Source organism: Emys orbicularis, chromosome 3 (assembly GCF_028017835.1).
Source record: "Emys orbicularis isolate rEmyOrb1 chromosome 3, rEmyOrb1.hap1, whole genome shotgun sequence".
In the NCBI taxonomy this organism is placed as follows: Eukaryota; Metazoa; Chordata; order Testudines; family Emydidae; genus Emys; species Emys orbicularis.
Genome location: NC_088685.1, coordinates 43,001,863 through 43,021,161, shown reverse-complemented (window position 1 = coordinate 43,021,161; position 19,299 = coordinate 43,001,863). Strand labels below are relative to the sequence as shown.

Here is a 19,299-nt window from a genome sequence, read left to right as displayed (position 1 = left end):
TTTAAGGCTCATTATTTTCTGTAATTTGAGGGCCTGAAACAAGTACTGTACCCCAATGGAGAGGATTACCAGCTCCCCATGGTATTAACCATCCATTTCTATCCCTGTCGGTTCAGGAGGTATTGGACCCTAAATATCTCACTGCACAAAGACCAAACATTGCCAGCCCTGCACTTCATACCAGTGTGCATTAGGGAGGTGGGAAGGCTGGGAGAACTTCCACTTTAGGGAAAAGAAAGAAATGTGTACATAGGAATACTTTAAATATTTATAAGAGAAGAAGAGAACATTCCGGTGTGGTATAAAGATTTTATTGGCATAAGTTTGTGATGACTGTATTCATAATTAGCAAAGCCATGAGTGAGTTACACAGATCATCTCAAATCAGACCTTTGAAAATAGTATTTCCACCTTTTGCTTCTACTACTGGAAGTTGCCAAAATATCAGCCTCTAAAAAAGTGACAACATGTCCAGATAACTGGCTCTGTGGATGAGCGGAAAGCAGTGGATGTGTTATTCCTTGACTTTAGCAAAGCTTTTGATACGGTCTCCCACAGTATTCTTTCCAGCAAGTTAAAGAAGTATGGGCTGGATGAATGGACTATAAGGTGGATAGAAAGCTGGCTAGATTGTCGGGCTCAACAGGTAGTGATCAATGGCTCCATCTCTAGTTGGCAGCCGGTATCAAGCGGAGTGCCCCAAGGGTCGTTTCTGGGGCCAGTTTTGTTCAATATCTTCATTAATGATCTGGAGGATGGCATGGACTGCACCCTCAGCAAGTTTGCAGATGACACTAAACTCGGAGGAGTGGTAGATATGCTGCAAGGTAGGGATAGGATACAGAGGGACCTAGACAAATTAGGGGATTGGGCCAAAAGAAATCTGATGAGGTTCAACAAGGACAAGTACAGAGTCCATGCACTGCTACAGACTAGGGACCGAATGGCTAGGCAGCAGTTCTGCAGAAAAGGACCTAGGGGTTACAGTGGACGAGAAGTCAACAGTGTGCCCTTGTTGCCAAGAACGCTAATGGCATTTTGGGCTGTATAAGTAGGGGCATTGCCAGCAGATCGAGGGATGTGATCATTCCCCTCTATTCAACATTGGTGAGGCCTCATCTGGAGTACTGTGTCCAGTTTTGGGCCCCACACTACAACAAGGATGTGGAAAAATTGGAGGGAGTTCAGAGGAGGGCAACAAAAATGATTAGGGGGCTGGAGCACATGACTTATGAGGAGAGGCTGAGGGAACTGGGATTGTTTAGTCTGCAGAAGAGAAGAATGAGGGGGGATTTGATAGCTGCTTTCGACTACCTGAAAGGGGGTTCCAAAGAGGATGGATCTAGACTGTTCTCAGTGGTACCAGATGACAGGATAAGGAGTAATGGTCTCAAGTTGCAGTGGGGGAGGTTTAGGTTGGATATTAGGAAAAACTTCTTCACTAGGAGAGTGGTGAAGCACTGGAATGGGTTACCTAGGGAGGTGGTGGAATCTCCTTCCTTAGAGGTTTTTAAGGTCAGGCTTGACAAAGCCCTAGCTGGGATGATTTAGTTGGGGTTGGTTCTGCTTTGAGCAGGGGGTTGGACTAGATGACCTCCTGAGGTCCCTTCCAACCCTGATATTCTATGATTCTATGATTATGTACGGAAAAACTGTTAAAATTGGTAGAGGTTTTAAAAAATCCATTAGTTATACTTTTTGGCTTGTAGGAATGTCTTTATAATTGGCTTCATAATATTATGCCAGCATAGTTTTACATTTAGAGGATATAAAAAATAGTCCCAATGGAATGTTTAAAAACTCTTTAAAACCTTTCTAAATTATTGAATGGATGATGGTATGTTGTGGTCTCATATGTGGTTTTATTGCAACTCATTTGAGATCAGCTGCATGGCTCACTTGTGGCTATGCTGAGTTCTTGGGAATTTCTAACAAACCATGCCACCAAATAATTTGTACGTGTGGATGCTCTCTCTCTCTCTTTCACACAGACAAGATTATGGGGACAAAACTACTGGATTTCATTTGTAGTATTTAGCTATTCAGAATGTGCATGCACATCAAATCCATGTATTGTGGATTCTTACAGAAAAATAAGTAAGAAAGATTGAAAAAAACAAAACAAACCACCCCTCACTTGATGTTTGAAGACTTAACTTACCCACAGAAAACCATGCTCCATGGAACAGGAATCTGACTCAGTTTCGCTACAGAGGTAAGGGTCAGGATTATAAGTAGCACATTCAATCTTGAAAGAAAGAATGAAAAATGATTCATATTTACAATGAAGCAGATACATCTGTCCTTTCTTAAGGCCCCATGTCAACTAAGCATTTTAAGCATACATTTAAATTCATCCTAATTCAGCAAAGCACTTAAGCACCACACTAAATGCTTTGCAGAATTGGGACCCTTATGAGGAGTAATGGATTTACATCCTCAGTTTAACAGCACTGGAACTGCTCTTTAAAGTTTAGATATACATTTTAAAATGTGTTTAATTAATACAAACTAACATTTACACACATCACATCATATTCAATTAAGGAAAAATGTATTTTCTGAAGGCATTAAATAAGGAATTATACTTTTAGGTAGATAGTCTCCATCTGAAATGTTCACTAATGCTCTTCTCTCTAATAAAGAAAAAGTTGTGGAGTTTGCTATTGCTGTTGCAATGTTACAGGAAAAAAATCAAGATAAAATTGGAGAATTTAAAAACTAAGAAATAAGGCTATTTTAAAATTTATTCATATACAGCACTATCTACTCAGTAAGGAAAAGACTTTAAAAATGGGTGCATAAATTAGCCTCCTAAAAATCCTACCTTAAGTACATACGTAAAAAAAGTTGATTTTAAAAACTGCAGAGCACCCAGCAACCCCCCCTGAAGTCAATAGTTATTGCTGAGTGCTCAGCACTTTTGAAAATAAGGTCACCTATTCTAGGTGTCCACGTCAGGATTTATGCATAGTTTTCTCAAAGGCAAGCTTTATTATCTGCTTTCTCCATCAAACCAACATCTGTTTGCATGGCGGCCCATTAAAAGAGTAGAAGGCGGCCACTGAGAGATCAAGGAAAACAAGAGCTCTCCAAATCCAGTTCAGCGCATTGCTCGCTGACACTTGCTGAAATTGCAAACCCCAGTAAAGTGTATTCTAGTTGCTGTGATGGCCACATCCATTGTTGGTGAAAGAGACAGAATTTGAGGTTTAGACATTTCTTGGGCTGCTTTGTGTCTTTATTCATGACTTGGTCAAACCTGACGAAGTTTTCCATAATTAAAATAGTGGCCCTTTAGCCCCCAATTTGGCAAGATTGTAAGATCAGGGCCAGAGAGAGCCCTTCCCACTGCAGAGAGACAAGTTAGTAGCAAGGTGGCTCTACCAAGAAGTGGCCAGGCCTCCCCATGCTATTCTCAGGAGTGACAGCAGGGCCCCCTCCTCTTTGGAACAGTAGGGCTGGTGGTAGGAGGGCTCCCTCCTTGGGAGTTCTACACTCTCCTCCTGTCAATGGTGGCATGGGTAGTGCCCCCTAGAGTAGTGAGTCTTAGAGTTAACTCCCGCTTTGAGATGCATAGAGAAATTGACACGTCTCAGACCTATTGTTTCAGGCTCTCTGCAGACTCAGGCAGATGTCACTGCAAGTGTTACACTAAGTTACACTTCCAAGCTTTTCTTTGCAACTATGAGGGCTAGAGACTTTCCTATTTATTTTAAGTAGGTTGAGATTCTATTGTAATCACATGATCCCAGCAGCTAGGTCTCAATTTACATTTTAAAATTAAATTTGATTAACATTCAGTAGGCTCCGAGTCAAAAATTATTCAATATAGCTAGAGTACACTGTTTTATGGGACCCAAACCTATATGGTTTTATGGGAGACTGGAGGTTTTACTGTGGATTTTGGTTACTATAAATTGTGGTTCTGCTCTGAAAAGGAACACTGTAAATATGACATCATGGGGTGGTTCATGTTTAATATCTCAATTATTTATAAATCAAATGTGCTCAGTTTATTTTTGTCACTAAAGTCAGCAACAGATATGAGATTGAACAGACTTCAGGAAAGGTCCATTAAGCACAAGTACCATTTTTAGATCACTTTTTAAAGTAAAACTGCATTTTCACATAAGAACCACGTACCCTGGGATACATTAGCACAAGCTTGCAGAAGCAAGCCTGAATCAAACCAAACAAATGTATTCCTAAGATGTGATTGTATGTTATACCATGAGCTCACACGTATTACTTAAGATACCAACACTATTCACCTTAAATTCCTGTTGTTTGGCCACCGTTACTGGCATGTGTCTAACAAGGAGAGGATGCTTCTCTTTTTTGATCTGATTCCCATCGTCTTCTACACAGAACCACCCCAGGAGGTTCTCCTCTGCTGTAATGGCAAAAAGTAAAAATACTCCACAGTGCTTTCACTTAATAGTTGCTAAAAATACAGATAAAACAAACTATTCTACCAATCTTTTAATCCCAAACAGCCCCAGTTTATGAAAGAATAATATTTGTTATTACATCTGTATTTTGGGGGGGTATGTGACAGATGTAAAATAACACACTAATATTTAAATCTGGAATGAGCTATCTACCACTCTTTCATTTCATTCCATTCAAATGCAAAATGATCTGGACAAGCTGGAGAAATGGTCTGAAGTAAATAGGGTGAAATTGAATAAAGACAAATGCAAAGTACTCCATTTAGGAAGGAACAATCAGTTGCACACATACAAAATTGGAAATGACTGTCTAGGAAGGAGTACTTCAGAAAGGGATCATCTGGGAGTCATAGTGGACCACAAGCTAAATATGAGTCAACAGTGTAACACTGTTACAAAAAAAGCAAACATCTTTCTGGGATGTATTAGCAGGAGTGTTGTAAGCAAGATATGAGAAGTAATACTTCCGCTCTACTCCGCACTGATTAGGCCTCAACTGGATTACTGTGTCCAGTTCTGGGTGCCACATTTCAGGAAAGATGTGGACAAACTGGAGAAAGTCCAGAGAAGAGCAACAAAAATGATTAAAAGTCTAGAAACATGACCTATGAGGGCAGATTGAAAAAAATTGGGTTTGTTTAGTCTGGAAAAGAGAAGAAAAGAGAGGGGACATGCTAACAGTTTTCAAGTACATAAAAGGTTGTTACAAGGAGGAGGGGAAAGAACTGTTCTTCTTAACCTCTGAGGAAAGGACAAGAAGCAATGGGCTTAAATTGAAGCAAAGGAGGTTTTGGTTGGACATTAGGAAAAACTTCCTGTCAGGGTGGTTAAGCACTGGAATAAATTGCCTAGAGAGGTTGTGGAATCTCCATCATTGGCAATTTTTAAGAGCAGGTTAGATAAACACCTGTCAGGAATGGTCTAGATCAGTGGTCTCCAACCTTTTTACACCCAAGATCACTTTTTTGAATCTAAGGGCAACCCAGGATCTACCCCACCCCTTCCCCAAGGCCCCGCCCCACTCACTCCATCCCTCTCTCTCTCCGTTGCTCGCTCTCCCCCACCCTCACTCACTTTCACTGGGCTGGGGCAGGGGGTTGGGGTTCGGGATGGGGTGCAGGCTCTGGGCTTGTGCCGAGGGGGTCGCAGTGTGGGAGGGGGGAGGGGGCTCTGGGCTAAACCTGCGGCAGAGGGTGAGGGGTTCAGGAGGGGGGGAGGGGTGCAAGCTTTAGGAGGGAGTTTGGATGCAGGACGGGGCTCCGGGTTGGGGCAGAGTGTTGGGGTGCAGGAGAGGGTACATGGTGCTGGCTCGGGGAGGGGGGTCAGGGCTGAGTGTTGGGGTGCAGGAAGGGGTACAGAGTGCTGGCTCTGGGAGGGGGCTCAAGGCTGGGGGTTGGGGTGTGGCCTCCCGCTGGCCAGCACTTCCCTCCAGTGGCTCCCGGTCGGCGGCAGGCGCAGCGAGGCTAAGGAAGGTTCCCTGCCAACCCCGGCCCCACACTGCTCCAGGAAGGGGCCAACGTGCCCCTGCGGCCTGTGGGGGGAAGGGGGGCACGTGGCTCCGCGCACTGCCCCTCTCTGCAAGCACCTCCCCCGCAGCTCACCCAGCCAATGGAGCTGCGGGGGTGGTGCTTGCAGGCAGGAGCAGCGCACAGCGGGAGACCCCTGCCCCTCCGCCCCCGGGGCTGCGCTGGCTGCTTCCGGGAGCAGTGTGGGGCTGGGGTAGGCAGGGAGTCTGCTTTAGTGTCAGCCCCGCTGCGCCACTGGAGATCGCGATCAACTGGGAGATTTTTTAGGATTGACCAGTCGATCGCAATCGACTGGTTGGTGACCACTGATCTAGACAATACTTAGTCCTGCCATGAGTGCAGGGGACTGGACTAGATGACCTGTCGAGGTCCCTTCCAGTCCTATGATTCTATGATTATTTTAGCCTTAGGCTTGGAAGGATTAGATGTTTATTGGTAAATGTCAGTAAACATCAATTTCACCATACACATGCAAATCGACCACAAATATTTCATGGAAAATAATCAAAATTACAGATTGGCAAAGTAAGAAAAATGTTGCTGGAGAACTTATTCGAGTTCAATTTAAGTCTTTTAACTTTGTATATTTTGCATGTGATGTTGACAAATTTTTTAATGGTTATAAAGCTTTAACTTTCTGAATCTCAATGTCTACTGTCATTAAACTATTATCTGACACTCCCGATTGTCTGACCCCATAATTTCCCACAACTCTGAACATTTAAATCAATAATAATAGAAGAAAATGCTTAAAACCTATAAATTTACACAACTGTGAAAATTTAAATTGATAAAAAATGCTTAAAAATAAACATTGATATTCTCCATTGAAATGATAAAAAAATAAAAATCTAATTCTGCCAAGCCTACCTATGCTTGAGATAGCTCTGGTGAGTTACAATCAGTGATCCAAACATTTTCAAATAATTAGTCATTTTAGATAGCTCAATTTCTGAGTGCCTACTTTGAGAAAACTCAAAAGTTCCTTACATTCAGGAACTGCTGTGCACCTGTTCTCTGCAAATCAGGCTGTCCAAAGGCGCCTCAAAAGTCAGGCATCCAAAATCACTAGACATTTTTGAAAATGTAGGCCAGTGTATGGAAAACAGTTACAACAATGTAGTAGAGTGCATGCTAGCATAGCCTTTTAAATTATTTATAAAAGGACACTTGGGAATCTAATTATTTCAGGAATGTCAAAAAACATTTGCCTTCATTGAGGATTAGATACGTCGCAAGTTTGATGTCTAAAAACAAATCTAATTTTGAGTTGTTCACGTGCACAGGTGCCTGTTATTTTAAAAGAACATAATATATATATATATAATCCTGCCTCAGCATGGGGAGGATGGATTACATGACATCCTGAGGTCCCTTCCAGCCCTACATTTCTATGAGTTTATTTGCAAGGTTTTCTTCATGCTTAGAAAACTAAAAAAACTGTTCCGCCAATTTTGTTGTAACTTCCCAAATACAATTTATTTCTTGGGATAAAACTAATAATGAGAAATTCCACCCCGAAAGGAATATTTTGAAAATGTTTTGAGAACTGGTCTGAAAACATAGTTTTAGATTGGAATGACTCTTCCAATCTCTCTGCACATGGTTGTGTTGTCATTCACTGTGACACAGACTAGTTAGCATCTCAAACTGGTAAAAATTATCTTAAACTTTGTTAGCATGCTGTGCTAATTACAGTTCTAAGTTATGAACTTCCCCTCTCTTTTTAAAAGCATCTTTAACCTTTAGTGATATACACTTATTACTATATACTGTAACTTGATTTCCAACATCTAGAGGAAGTCTTTCCATAAATAAATTGATCTTCGAACACACGTTATATTGTAACCTAAAAACTATCTAGAGAAAGAGTTAACATTCTCTCAACTTGATACAGTGTTTCAGTTAGCTTAAGGCAACTAAGTCTTACCAAGAGCAAGCTTTGCCATTTGTAAATTGGTGATCCAAGACTGCTTGATAGCAGGAGTAAATGTATTGAACACTGCAGTAAAGAAAGTTGGTCGCCCAGACCTGTGAAACATTAAAGAAATAATAATCACTTTTCAATAAACTCTCTAAAAATGAAATGAAACTTCTTGTTCTAACAAGTACAGGACACAGGGCTAGGAATGCCCAGGGCTAGGAATGCTGAGGAACATGATGAGCTCTTATTCCTTTCTCATGCATACACACACTTAGAAAGTTTTAGATTTACAATTTCTACTGACTTGTCCTGCTTCCCTGGAAGCTGCAGCTGAATTCTGCAGCGATCTGCAGCTCTGATTTCATCTTCTTTTTTCAATACAAGTTTTTGTAAACCTGATGTCCAGTCATGGGCCACTGACTGGTTCAAGTTCTGCAAGATTAAAAGAAAAGGTGTCCACGTACAATACTAACACATTCTCCTTTAAGCTAACTCTGCCACTAGACATGGGTGAAATATTCACAATGAACAATTTATTAATGGACACATTAATCTTTTTTCTATGCACACATTGCACATGAATAATTTACACAGATTTGTTAATGCCATTCAAAATTATTTGACAAATGTTTATGTCAACATGTTTCATCTGATGATGGACTTTCAAACAGTTTATTGCAAGTACAGCTGGGTGAATATAGCAGAACATATTCACAAACATCTAATGGAATAAAAAGTATAAATTTGCTTCAGCCATATTCAGGACCCTTTAATTACCTTTCACTGAACATTTATAGGAGCCAATTTTTGTTTTGTAAACTTTTTGTAGAAAAAGAAAGAGTTCAAATCCTTGTGTAAATACCACATTTGCTCAAATATTCAAACCAGACGTACTTGTTTAACCATCCTGAAAGTTTTCTGTGGGGTTGGGAGTTATCTAGTCAGGTAGCAGAGACAATCCCATGTAATTCAGGTGATCCATCACCTTGCAGGAGTATATCTGATACACTCAAAGCAATAATGATGGTGAACGGTCCATACGCTGAAGTAGGTTAATTTCAAATAGCTAAGAAATTTATATAAAGTTTCTATCACAAAGAGAGAGAGGCCTTATTCTTCAAATAAATATGAACAGTTAACCCATTACCACCTGCAAGTATTTAATATTCAAAATTGGTGCTTCTTTGACTGGCTATGTAAGTGGCATGGTATTGTATGCTCCTGCCTAGTTTCCAGTCTGAATATTCACAATAATGCACCTGAAATTCGCTTTCTGTAAATATTTTGCAATATTCACTTAAAAATCATTGTTTCAGTGAAAAGAACAGGAGTACTTGTGGCACCTTAGAGACTAACAAATTTATTAGAGCATAAGCTTTCGTGGGCTACAGCCCACTTCTTCGGATGCATATAGAGTGAAACATATATTATGCATCCGAAGAAGTGGGCTGTAGCCCACGAAAGCTTATGCTCTAATAAATTTGTTAGTCTCTAAGGTGCCACAAGTACTCCTGTTCTTTTTGCGGATACAGACTAACACGGCTGCTACTCTGAAACCTGTCATTGTTTCAGTGAAAATTCCTAACAGTACATTTGCAGTGTTGCTAACACCTGCAATGTTATCACAACTCTTGCAATATTTTATGTTTTACTTAATGCTCCGATCCTGGAGACAAGAGATTATGTAAGAATCTCAGCTTTCATTTACCAAAAAATTAAGTTTCTAGCCCCCATGGTTGCAAAAAAAAGCTTGAAAATGTGCCCCAAATACATCCTAAAGGCTCAAAAACCAGAAGGTGAACTAAAAAACCCTATTTGTAAAATTTAATGATTTTTAAGCCAATCTCATGATTTTGGGGGCCTGACTCATGATTTTGGAACATTCAGCCCTGGTCTACACTAAGGGTGGGGATCGATCTAAGTTACACAACTTCAGCTATGTGAATAAAGTAGCTGAAGTCGACGTACTTAGATCTACTTACCACGGTGTCTTCACTACGGTGAGTCGACTGCTGCCGCTCCCCTGTCGACTCTGCCTGAGCCTCTCGCGGAGCTGGAGTACAGGAGTCGATGGGAGAGCGCTCGGGGATCGATTTATTGTGTCTAGACTAGATGCGATAAATCAATCCCCATCGGATCGATCGCTGCCCGCCGATCCGGACAGTAGTGAAGACATACCCTTAGGGTTAGCAATAGTACAATTGTTTGATGGAATATATGGTGAAAAGAACACAAATGTGGTGTGAACACAGCTTAAGCAAATTAGTGTAAAAATATAAAAAAATTATTCATGAGTATTCATTTGTAGTATTCACCAATTTTAACTACTGTACCATCACAAAAAGACTGGGACTAGGTATTTGGGGTGGGTGTTAGGATCCTTAGCCAGATATGATAAAGCAGCAATGTAAAATAATCTTCCCACCACTACATGGCCCAATCCTAAGAAAGCATTTTTCTTAGGAATTGAAATGTAATTCTGTACCCATATTAGCTTAGCAGCTACTGGGCAAATGCAGACACTTTTTTACCCACCCACACATAAAAACAACAGAGAAAAACAAGATTAGAAAGCAAGCTGTAATCTATTTATAACTCTAAACATTTAACAGTAAATCAATTACTGGAGTTTAAAAATGATTATACGCTCTCCAGGGAGAACTAAAGAATGCCGTACAGAGCTCGCAGAAAGGACTGATTGATTCTACAGCTTTAGTACTGGAAGTGTATTTTGAAAATAAGTCAGGCTTTGGTTGTTACCTGATAGTTTCCTTTAAGACTGCCTATCAGTTGACTAATTTGACTGACTACATTCAAATCATGTAAAAGATTCTGCAAATCATGGTACAGTTGTCCTGGTCCCATATAAAGTTTGTCTGAAATACATAAAAATATGTGTTATATACAACAAAATATCCAATTCTGCAGCCAAAGGAAAGCATCACTGAAAGGTGAAGGTGAGAAATATTAACCTACAAGCTGCTGGTATTTAATTCTGTATACAGGCCAGGCTAATCAGGGCTAGCCTTGCTCCTTCTCATACACAAAAAATAGACAAGTGTCCTGATGTGCAGAGACACCGAGGATGGGATTCACAAGGGGGACTTAGGCACTCCAACGCGCAGCACACAATGTCCACTCCACACATGTGGTAAAATTGCCAAGGGGTAAAAAATACCAAAATAAATACCAAGCCCCAAGTAGATCACTATAGACTTTATTGTGCAATCAGTTTTTAAGATGAATTCCACCACTTGACTGATGGAAAACTCAGTGTTAGGCTAAGGCACTATATAGTCCCAAAACATTTCAAATGATTTTTTTGCTTAATGATTTTCTGGTAACATGAACTAATTTATTAGAGAAGATTTTTGTGAAATGCCTTTGAGCATCAGATAGGGAACTGTTGAGTTTACCTTGATTTATACAACTACAGAACGGATGTAACTTTCATCCAGTGTTCTTTTCCTGTGCTGCATGTTAATGATAAGTACAATGTAGTCTTTCTTAACCTCACATTCAACTCAGCGTGTAAGAAAGAAAGTGAAAGTTTAATTTATTACATAAAATGCAAACAATTAATTCCCAAGTAGAAACTGAGAAGAGGAAGATTTATATCTGATGTTATCTTTTTACAATTTGCTTCGTACATGAGAAATAACTGAATTAGTGCATTTCAACTCCCACTAACTCTGCTTCCAGAAAAAGCAGCATTTGAAATTCCTAAACAGTTCTTTCCCCATCCCCTTCTTTTGTCTTTCTATTCTCTTACATTTTGGCTAATCAATGTCCGTAACAGTCATCATTTTTTATTAAGGGCCAGAGTTTGCCATTCTTATTCCTATACAGTTGTTGATTTCATTGGGGCTACTCACAAAGTAAAGTATTATGCAATGTGAATAACAGACTGGCAAACTCTAACCCCAAACAGTGAGAATGTGCTGAACACTGTACAAGGCACAAAATGAGACAACCTCTACCCCTACAGTGCTTACAATGCAAAGACTAAGGGTGTAAAATGAATTTTAGCCTGCTCCCAGGTAGTCAGTAATTTAGCCAAGGAATTTGTGATGGATCACATTTACTTACCTGGCTTATTTTTGACTTTTTCCATTTCCCAAACATTCATGTGTATTTGCAACCTCCTCTGACCGTTAACTAGGTATGGACATAAACCAAACACCCATGAAATTTGCTGAAGCTCAATTCTGCACCTGGATACAGTCTAAACTTCATAGCTGGATCTACATAGTAGGTTAAACCAGATCCAAATTTCTTCAGACTTCTGGGAGTTTCAAATCCAAATGCAAACCTAACCACTTAGGTTCACCTATCTCTAGTAGGAAACAAACTAGCGGCCTGCCATCTCCATGGTTTGTATATTTATTATATAATGAGTCAAAACATAATTTTGTGCTAAAAGGGACACCTTCCTGTAGATTAGGCCCACTGACCCATCATTGATGAGGCAGTTGCAGACAAAGATAATTTACAAGTTAATAGATAATATATGCGAATATTTTGTAAGATAATTTGTCTTCATTTAAAAACACCTAATATATGTAAATATCTTAATAAAAAACTTTAAAATGTAATTTAAAAAAACACTACAGCAGCTAGTTTATTAACTATACCAGATTTGTTTCCAATATATTCCTAATTACATTTAGTATAGTTAATACATTAGTTGACATCTAGTAGCCATAATCCACTGGTGCTAGTACTTATAAGTATAGCTATTCAATTGCAAACATTTAAATTTTAAATATAAAAGCTAAGTTTGTGCAGTTTCTCTTGTCGTGTGCAGAGCTATATCACTTGTAAATCTGATGCCATTTACTGCAACTTCATGAGGGAGGAGATAACTGATGAGTTGCAAAGGACTATGCCTCTTCTCCTCATGATAATTTTATCCTATTCTATCCTATTCATATTCTTATATCACCCTAACCACTGTAGCTAATGGACACCTTCCAGAAGTGCAATTAAGGGATGTGACTAGCATATGCCAAATGTGGTTTTCGTTCAGTCTCTTCTGTGAGGGTTGTTCATTTTATTATTTATTTGATTTTTAAATGTCTACAGCACTATGTGTTTTATTTTATGACTGAAGGCAAGCTCAGAGAACAGCCCCATATACATGGTATGGGAAGGGGTGAGGTTTGAGGCTTTTTTTGATTCTGCAGGAGTTTTCTCCACCCAATAAAGCTCTGTCTCCTACACAGACCAGCTTTACCCTTGCAGTGGACGGCTCCATTGTGCCTGAGGAGCACAGCTGTTGACCAGAGGTCCTCTTCCTGGAGCTTTAGATCATCTTACAGATATCCTAGCCCCAGACCATTGAATACCTTGAAGATAAGGACAGAGATCTTGATTTTGACTCAATAATTGTCATCTCAGTCTATTTTCTCGATATCATGCATGTTTTATAGGCTTTTAATAATACTTCAAAATAAACGGATGTAATAAAAGTATCAAAACAAATCAATTAACTCGGGGTTTGAGAGTCCACAATGCAGAACAATTAAATGAAAGCCATTTTATGCTCATTCATTAAAGACCAAAAGTTTTACAACAAAAAAGAAAAAGCTAATAGGCAAATGGTATGAGTGAGACGCAAATGCTATAAGTAAGGAAAACTAATAATAGCTTAAGAATATTTGTTCATCTTCTGCTATTCCTAAGCACCTAGGGCCACATTCAGAGGAAATGAAAACGATAGTGTAAGTTTTCATTAAGGGCCAGATTGGTAGTCAATGGGAGTACTGGCTTTGGATGGGTCCTTAGTAGGCATATATTGTGTACGGGAACATAAAGCAGTGTAAGCAGGTGTAAATTACATGCCGATGGGAGTACAAAGGAGGTGCTTTACCTGTTACAATCTCTGCCCTCTGCCTCAAAACAAAATCTTATTCCCAAATAGTGGGTTGTAATTTACATGAACATTTACGTTATCTCTGAATTTGATCCCCCACAGGGTTAACCACTACAAGGTAAGAAGTTTTGAAATAGGAATGGCTTTGCCTATACTATGTACTAAGAGGTGGCTAACAGCATGTTAATTAACGCTTGGTAGTTAATGTGCTCTCCAGCACAACTTTATTTTCCCATTGAAGGCAAGGCCTAAATGGGTATGTCTACATTTCAAGCTGGAGATGTAAATTCCAGCTTGGGGAGACATAACTGCTCTAGCTTGGATCGAGCCAGCATGCTAAAAATAGAGTGTAGCCAGGGCGGCATGAACAGCAGGAGGGACTAGCCACCCTGAGTACATATCTATGGTCTCAGACAAGATCATACATGGGGCAGCTAGCCCCTCCCGCCACTCGCACTGCTGTGGCTACACTTCTGTTTTTAGCACAATAGCTCAATCAGAGCTAATGTGGGTACATCTCCTTGAGCTGGAATTTACACCGTCAGCTCAAAGGGTAGATGTATCCAATGAGCGCAGAAGAGGCAAGGATCTGCAAACAGCCTGGCTCTTCTGGACAATGATGTGCATGGGGAGAAAGGATGCGGCAGACTGTATCCAGTACTCCAATCTATGGACTACAGCGGCAAGTTGGCCTAGTGCTCTGTACTCTGCCTACAGATTAAGGGTGACGACTTGGCCCCATTGAAGTTAATGGCAGTTTTGCCATTGACTTCAACAGGGCCAGGATTTGACCCTAAGGGTATGTCTACACTTGGAGCTAGAGGTGTGATTCCCTGCTCGAGGAGACACACTCATACTTGCTCTCATCTAATTACAGTACTAAAAATAGAGTGTAGCCCCAGCAGCAGGGGCTATTTGCATGATTATGTGCTCATCAGAGACACTGGGTATATACTCAGGATGGGTAGCCCCTCCCTCCACTCACACTGCCACTGCTATACTCTATTTTTTAGCACACTAGCTCGATCAGAGCTAGCATGTGTATGTCTCCTCAAACTGGGGATTATACCGTTTGCCCAAATTGTGATCTTAACTGCAAAAAGTATGTAAAAGTTCATATGTACCTCAGGGGGCTCCCCAGAAGCAGCAACATCCCTCGTCTCCCACGGGGAGGCACGGCTAGGGGGCTCTATGCGCTGCCTCCGCCTGCAGGCACCACCCCCGTAGCACCCACTGGCCACGGTTCCTGGCCAATGGGAGCTGCAGAGCCAGCACTCAGGGAGGAGGCAGCGCGCAGAGCTGCGTGGCAACACCTCTGCATAGGAGCTGAGGGATGTTGGTGTTTCCGGGGAGGCGCGGAGCTGGGTAGGCAGCCTGCCAGCCCCACCAAACGCCAACAACCCCGGGCCACCCGCTGCCACCTGCCCCTCCCCCCCGCACCAGCACGGATCCCAGCCCCCGCAGCACCCATGGCCCCTCCCCCAGACTGCCCCCTCCTGAGAACCCCCGGCACCCTGAGCCACCCCCTCCCCAAGATTTAGTGAGGAATATATAGTACGAGTCATGGACAGGTCACAGGCCGTGAATATTTGTTTACTGCCCATGACCCGTCCATGACTTTTACTAAAAATACCCGTGACTAAAACCTAGCCTTAGTCATAATAACCTGTAATAACTAATGGTGATGGGAAAAGGTATGAAAGAGAGACAGAATAACTGAATCAGTCTAAACAAAAAGGCCAAGTTGATATAATTCCAGGATTGTGTTGCAAAAATGCTTGTTAAAAACAGGAGATGTATGTGGAGCAAGAACTTAATGAGCCAAAATTGGTATGTCAGATATTAGGTCTCACTGGTGGAAAAAATACTGAGGGATTGGGCTATTCCACCCATCACTCCCTTAGTAAGCTGCCAGTGGACAGGAAAACACTCTTGAATATTTGTATGGACCTTCACAGACGCTGACACATGGGGAATGTTCAGACGTCAATGATAAAAACCTCTATGTCAAATTGGACAACATGTGTCCCATCCTGCAACACAGGAAGCACTCTCCACTCCAAGTTCTCCAATTCATTCGTGATGCAGAGCTGAAGGACACTTTTCCTAACGTGTTTATAACTTTGAGGATTCTGCTCAAGCTGCCAGTCAAGTCACGAGTGGTGAGCGCAGCTTTTTGAATCTCTGGCTCATTAAAACATATCTTCCATCGACGATGGCATCACTTGCTATTTTATCGCTTGAAAATGCCATTGGCCAGTCTTTGGATCTCTCTGACGCTGTGATTCAGTTCATGAGGGTAAAGGCGAGAAAAGACACCTTTTGAACTAAAGGACTAGGGTAAACATTCTAAAGCTGTCACCTACTGTAACACTATTTATACTGGCCCACCCAATATAGGTGCACAGTTCAATTTCTTCATGTTAGTACCTTTCAGTTATTCTTAAAATTAAAATGTTTCTATAAGCTTAGAGGAAATAATTTTTTTATTTGCTTATATATGGCATGAATAAATACAGATTTACAGATCCTAGCATACAAATTTATCGTCTTATACGACAGGAATAAACCATGCATGCAAATCATGCATAAAAGTCGTGAAATGGGCTACTAATGCAATAAAAAATAAGGTATTCAAAAGTTTAACAAATGGAGGGGGAGAGGCACCAAAGATCCTCCTCGCCTGGGGCACCATTTGGTCTAGGGCCGGCCCTGACACTGCAACCCTTTCCCAATCACACAACTCTGCAGCTTCTGCCCCACAACATGTCTTGTCTCCCCACCATACTGAGACACCAGGCAGCACAGGGTTTCCTCCACTGAGCACAGCAATCAGCCGCAGCTCCTTCCCTGTGATGGCCAGCACAGCAGCAGCGACATTAATGTGCACTGACAGGCCAGCTGCTCCCTGGGGACCCCTCTGTCTGGCTCCCCTTTTTGCTGCTCCCCGCAGCGACTGTGCAGTAAATTCTGTATGCTACATCCTGGGGCATTGCAAGACTTCTGGATAATACAGCTCTGAGAAGATCACCTCCCCCCGCCCCCCGATTCTTTAAGAAGAACTAATCCTTATTTACATTAGTGAGCAATTACTTGCATAAATAGTCGATTGACTTCTAATGTGAGTGGGATGGTTCACAATCTGGCCCTTCGTAATTTCTGATAGATTTATGCTACTTTAAGGAAAGTTCAATGTATGTATTATTATTTTTATTTGAAAAAAATCAAGAGGAATCAAATTCCATCTGCATATCATTTTACACATTTCTAAAAGCTACATTCAGCATTCTCTGAATGGAGGGGGAGTTTATACAAATATTTGTGTATCACATCAGACATTAGTACCAAAGATTGTTAGTAGAAATATTCCTGGTTATCTCTTATATTGCAAAATAACTATTTCTGACAAGCTGCTCCTTGAGTATGATTACATTAATTACTTTTGTTTTCATGCAATCAGTACATAAGCATACGGCATTGATATAAATTCCTTGGAAACAGATGTACTGACATGAAGTAAAAACACAAGAAGGAAAAATAATGCTTAAGAAAAGCTCAATTTTATAATAAATATTAAATGGCTTTTTTTTGAGAGAGGTGAAGAGCACTCACTGTTTCTTCAAAATCAGACCGTAAAAATCCAATCTGAAACTGGATTTGATGATAAATATTCATCTGTTAAAAACAATAGACAAAACTAAGATGGAATATTTTCCTGACTACAATTACAGCATTTTATTGCAATACAACACAAAGTCAATTGTAAGCTTGAAGGTGATGCTAGCTTTAAATGATACTGCGAAGGCGGTCAGGCCAAAAATTTGACATGCCAGCTGTGGTTTGGATTGTGAGGGCAAGTGTACGTATTATTGCTTCCTCCCACTGAGCCATCTGCTTGCAGCATATTGAAACTTACAAAAATCCAACACTATGAGGGTGAGGAAGATTTAAATTTGATTTGGAACACAGAAGATCAGCTGAGGTCTGGGGAGAAATTGTATTTTTAAAGGGTTCTGATGTATAGACAAAATTCCTGTCTTTGGAAAAACAATACTAAATTTGAACTGATACCTATTCCTGCACTCCAAAGGAATGTGAGTGAATCCACAGATGAGTACTTGCCACAAAATTTGAATCCAGATTTCAACCCACCAAGTTCCAAAGGTGTTCTGGATCCAGGATTATGGTTCAACTCATGACAGACATTGGAGCTCTGCAAATTCAGATCTGGATTTAGACTTAGTTAAGGGATGCTCAGATCTCAAGTTTGGGCTAAGAAAATCTATCTCAGGAATGATGCAGCAATAATATGCTCATACTACTTGAATACAATTGCAGATGTTTCATACTTTTCATTCTAAACTTTTTTTTTTAAATGAAAAATGGCCTGTGACAATTTTCACAGATAATGTGGTTTTTTGGTGTTATTTTTTTAATGACTGGTAGATTTAAGCAGGAGGCAGAGGGGCCTAGAGATCCTCAGCTCCACTTAAGGATGTTTGGGTAGAACTAGGATCTTGCTGAAGAGTCAGTATTACGCCGCGAGAGACAGGTGTCTGTTCACTGCACTGAATGGATGGGAATTAACGAAGGAAAAACTTGAAACTGTTATGGTAAACCCCCAAGGCTTTGGACCTCAGACACCTCTTCATGATATCTGGGCACTAGATTATGCTTCTATAAGTGTTCCACTTTGGAGAGCAAGACACATGAGGATAAATATAGCAGCTGCATGGAATTCGGGAGACCTCATATATTAAAGAAAGGTACTCCTCCACAAGAAAGTAAAAGTCTGGTAGAATTATTTACCTGGAAGAGAATGGCTAAAAAGGACAAGACTTTTATATGATGATTTCAAATATGCCAGCTATGTCCACTACTGATAATTAGGATTAGGGAAAGGAATTAATATGTAATATGGGCATGGATGTTGTTATACATTTGGAAACTGACGCTGGCACCCATTGTCAAGTATTGAGTGTTCTTCACTTATAAAGGGAATGAGCTATACAACAACACAACAGACAATCACCTAAAAAGCCAACAACAAATTTCCACCCTCCCCTCATTCCATAAAGAGCCACCCCCATTCACTTTCTACTATTAAAATACACCAAAAACAGATAGGGAAAAGCATCATTTGAAGTCAGCTGTGTGTCTCTAATTCCCTGGCTCTGAAAATTCATTATTAATGTTAAAGCCAGGGACAAAGCAAATGAGTTTTTTATTTTTAGGCACTGCACTAAAAAGTTCCTGAACATTCTCTTACATAAGCAAAGTGCTTTACATCTGCACCATCACAACAATAGTCATTGTATGTGTATCTTTCAGTTTAGTCACACACAGTGTTACTGTTCCCATGGATACCTCTGTAACTTGTGTGTTTTAAAGACAACATTTTACCAGCTAAGTGGAATTTTATAACAACATTACACAACTAGCCCCTTTCAATCCCAAACCTAAAGTTTACTTATGAAGTAGAATCTAAATAAGCTTCTAAAATGTTAATATAGATCGGGG

At 40.5% G+C, this 19,299-nt stretch overlaps 1 protein-coding gene across 1 annotated transcript in view; it reads right to left on the bottom strand.

The window, feature by feature from the left end:
* ARHGEF10 (Rho guanine nucleotide exchange factor 10) overlaps positions 1 to 19,299 on the bottom strand; it is a 110,632-nt gene that overhangs the window by 49,323 nt on the left and 42,010 nt on the right. Inside the window, exons 15-19 of the mRNA XM_065401022.1 lie at positions 10,665 to 10,780; positions 8,209 to 8,336; positions 7,911 to 8,011; positions 4,275 to 4,396; positions 2,162 to 2,248 (exon numbers count right to left, since the gene is read on the bottom strand). Of these exons, the coding sequence (XP_065257094.1) occupies positions 2,162 to 2,248; positions 4,275 to 4,396; positions 7,911 to 8,011; positions 8,209 to 8,336; positions 10,665 to 10,780 (554 nt within the window). The remainder of the gene's footprint in view (positions 1 to 2,161; positions 2,249 to 4,274; positions 4,397 to 7,910; positions 8,012 to 8,208; positions 8,337 to 10,664; positions 10,781 to 19,299) is intronic.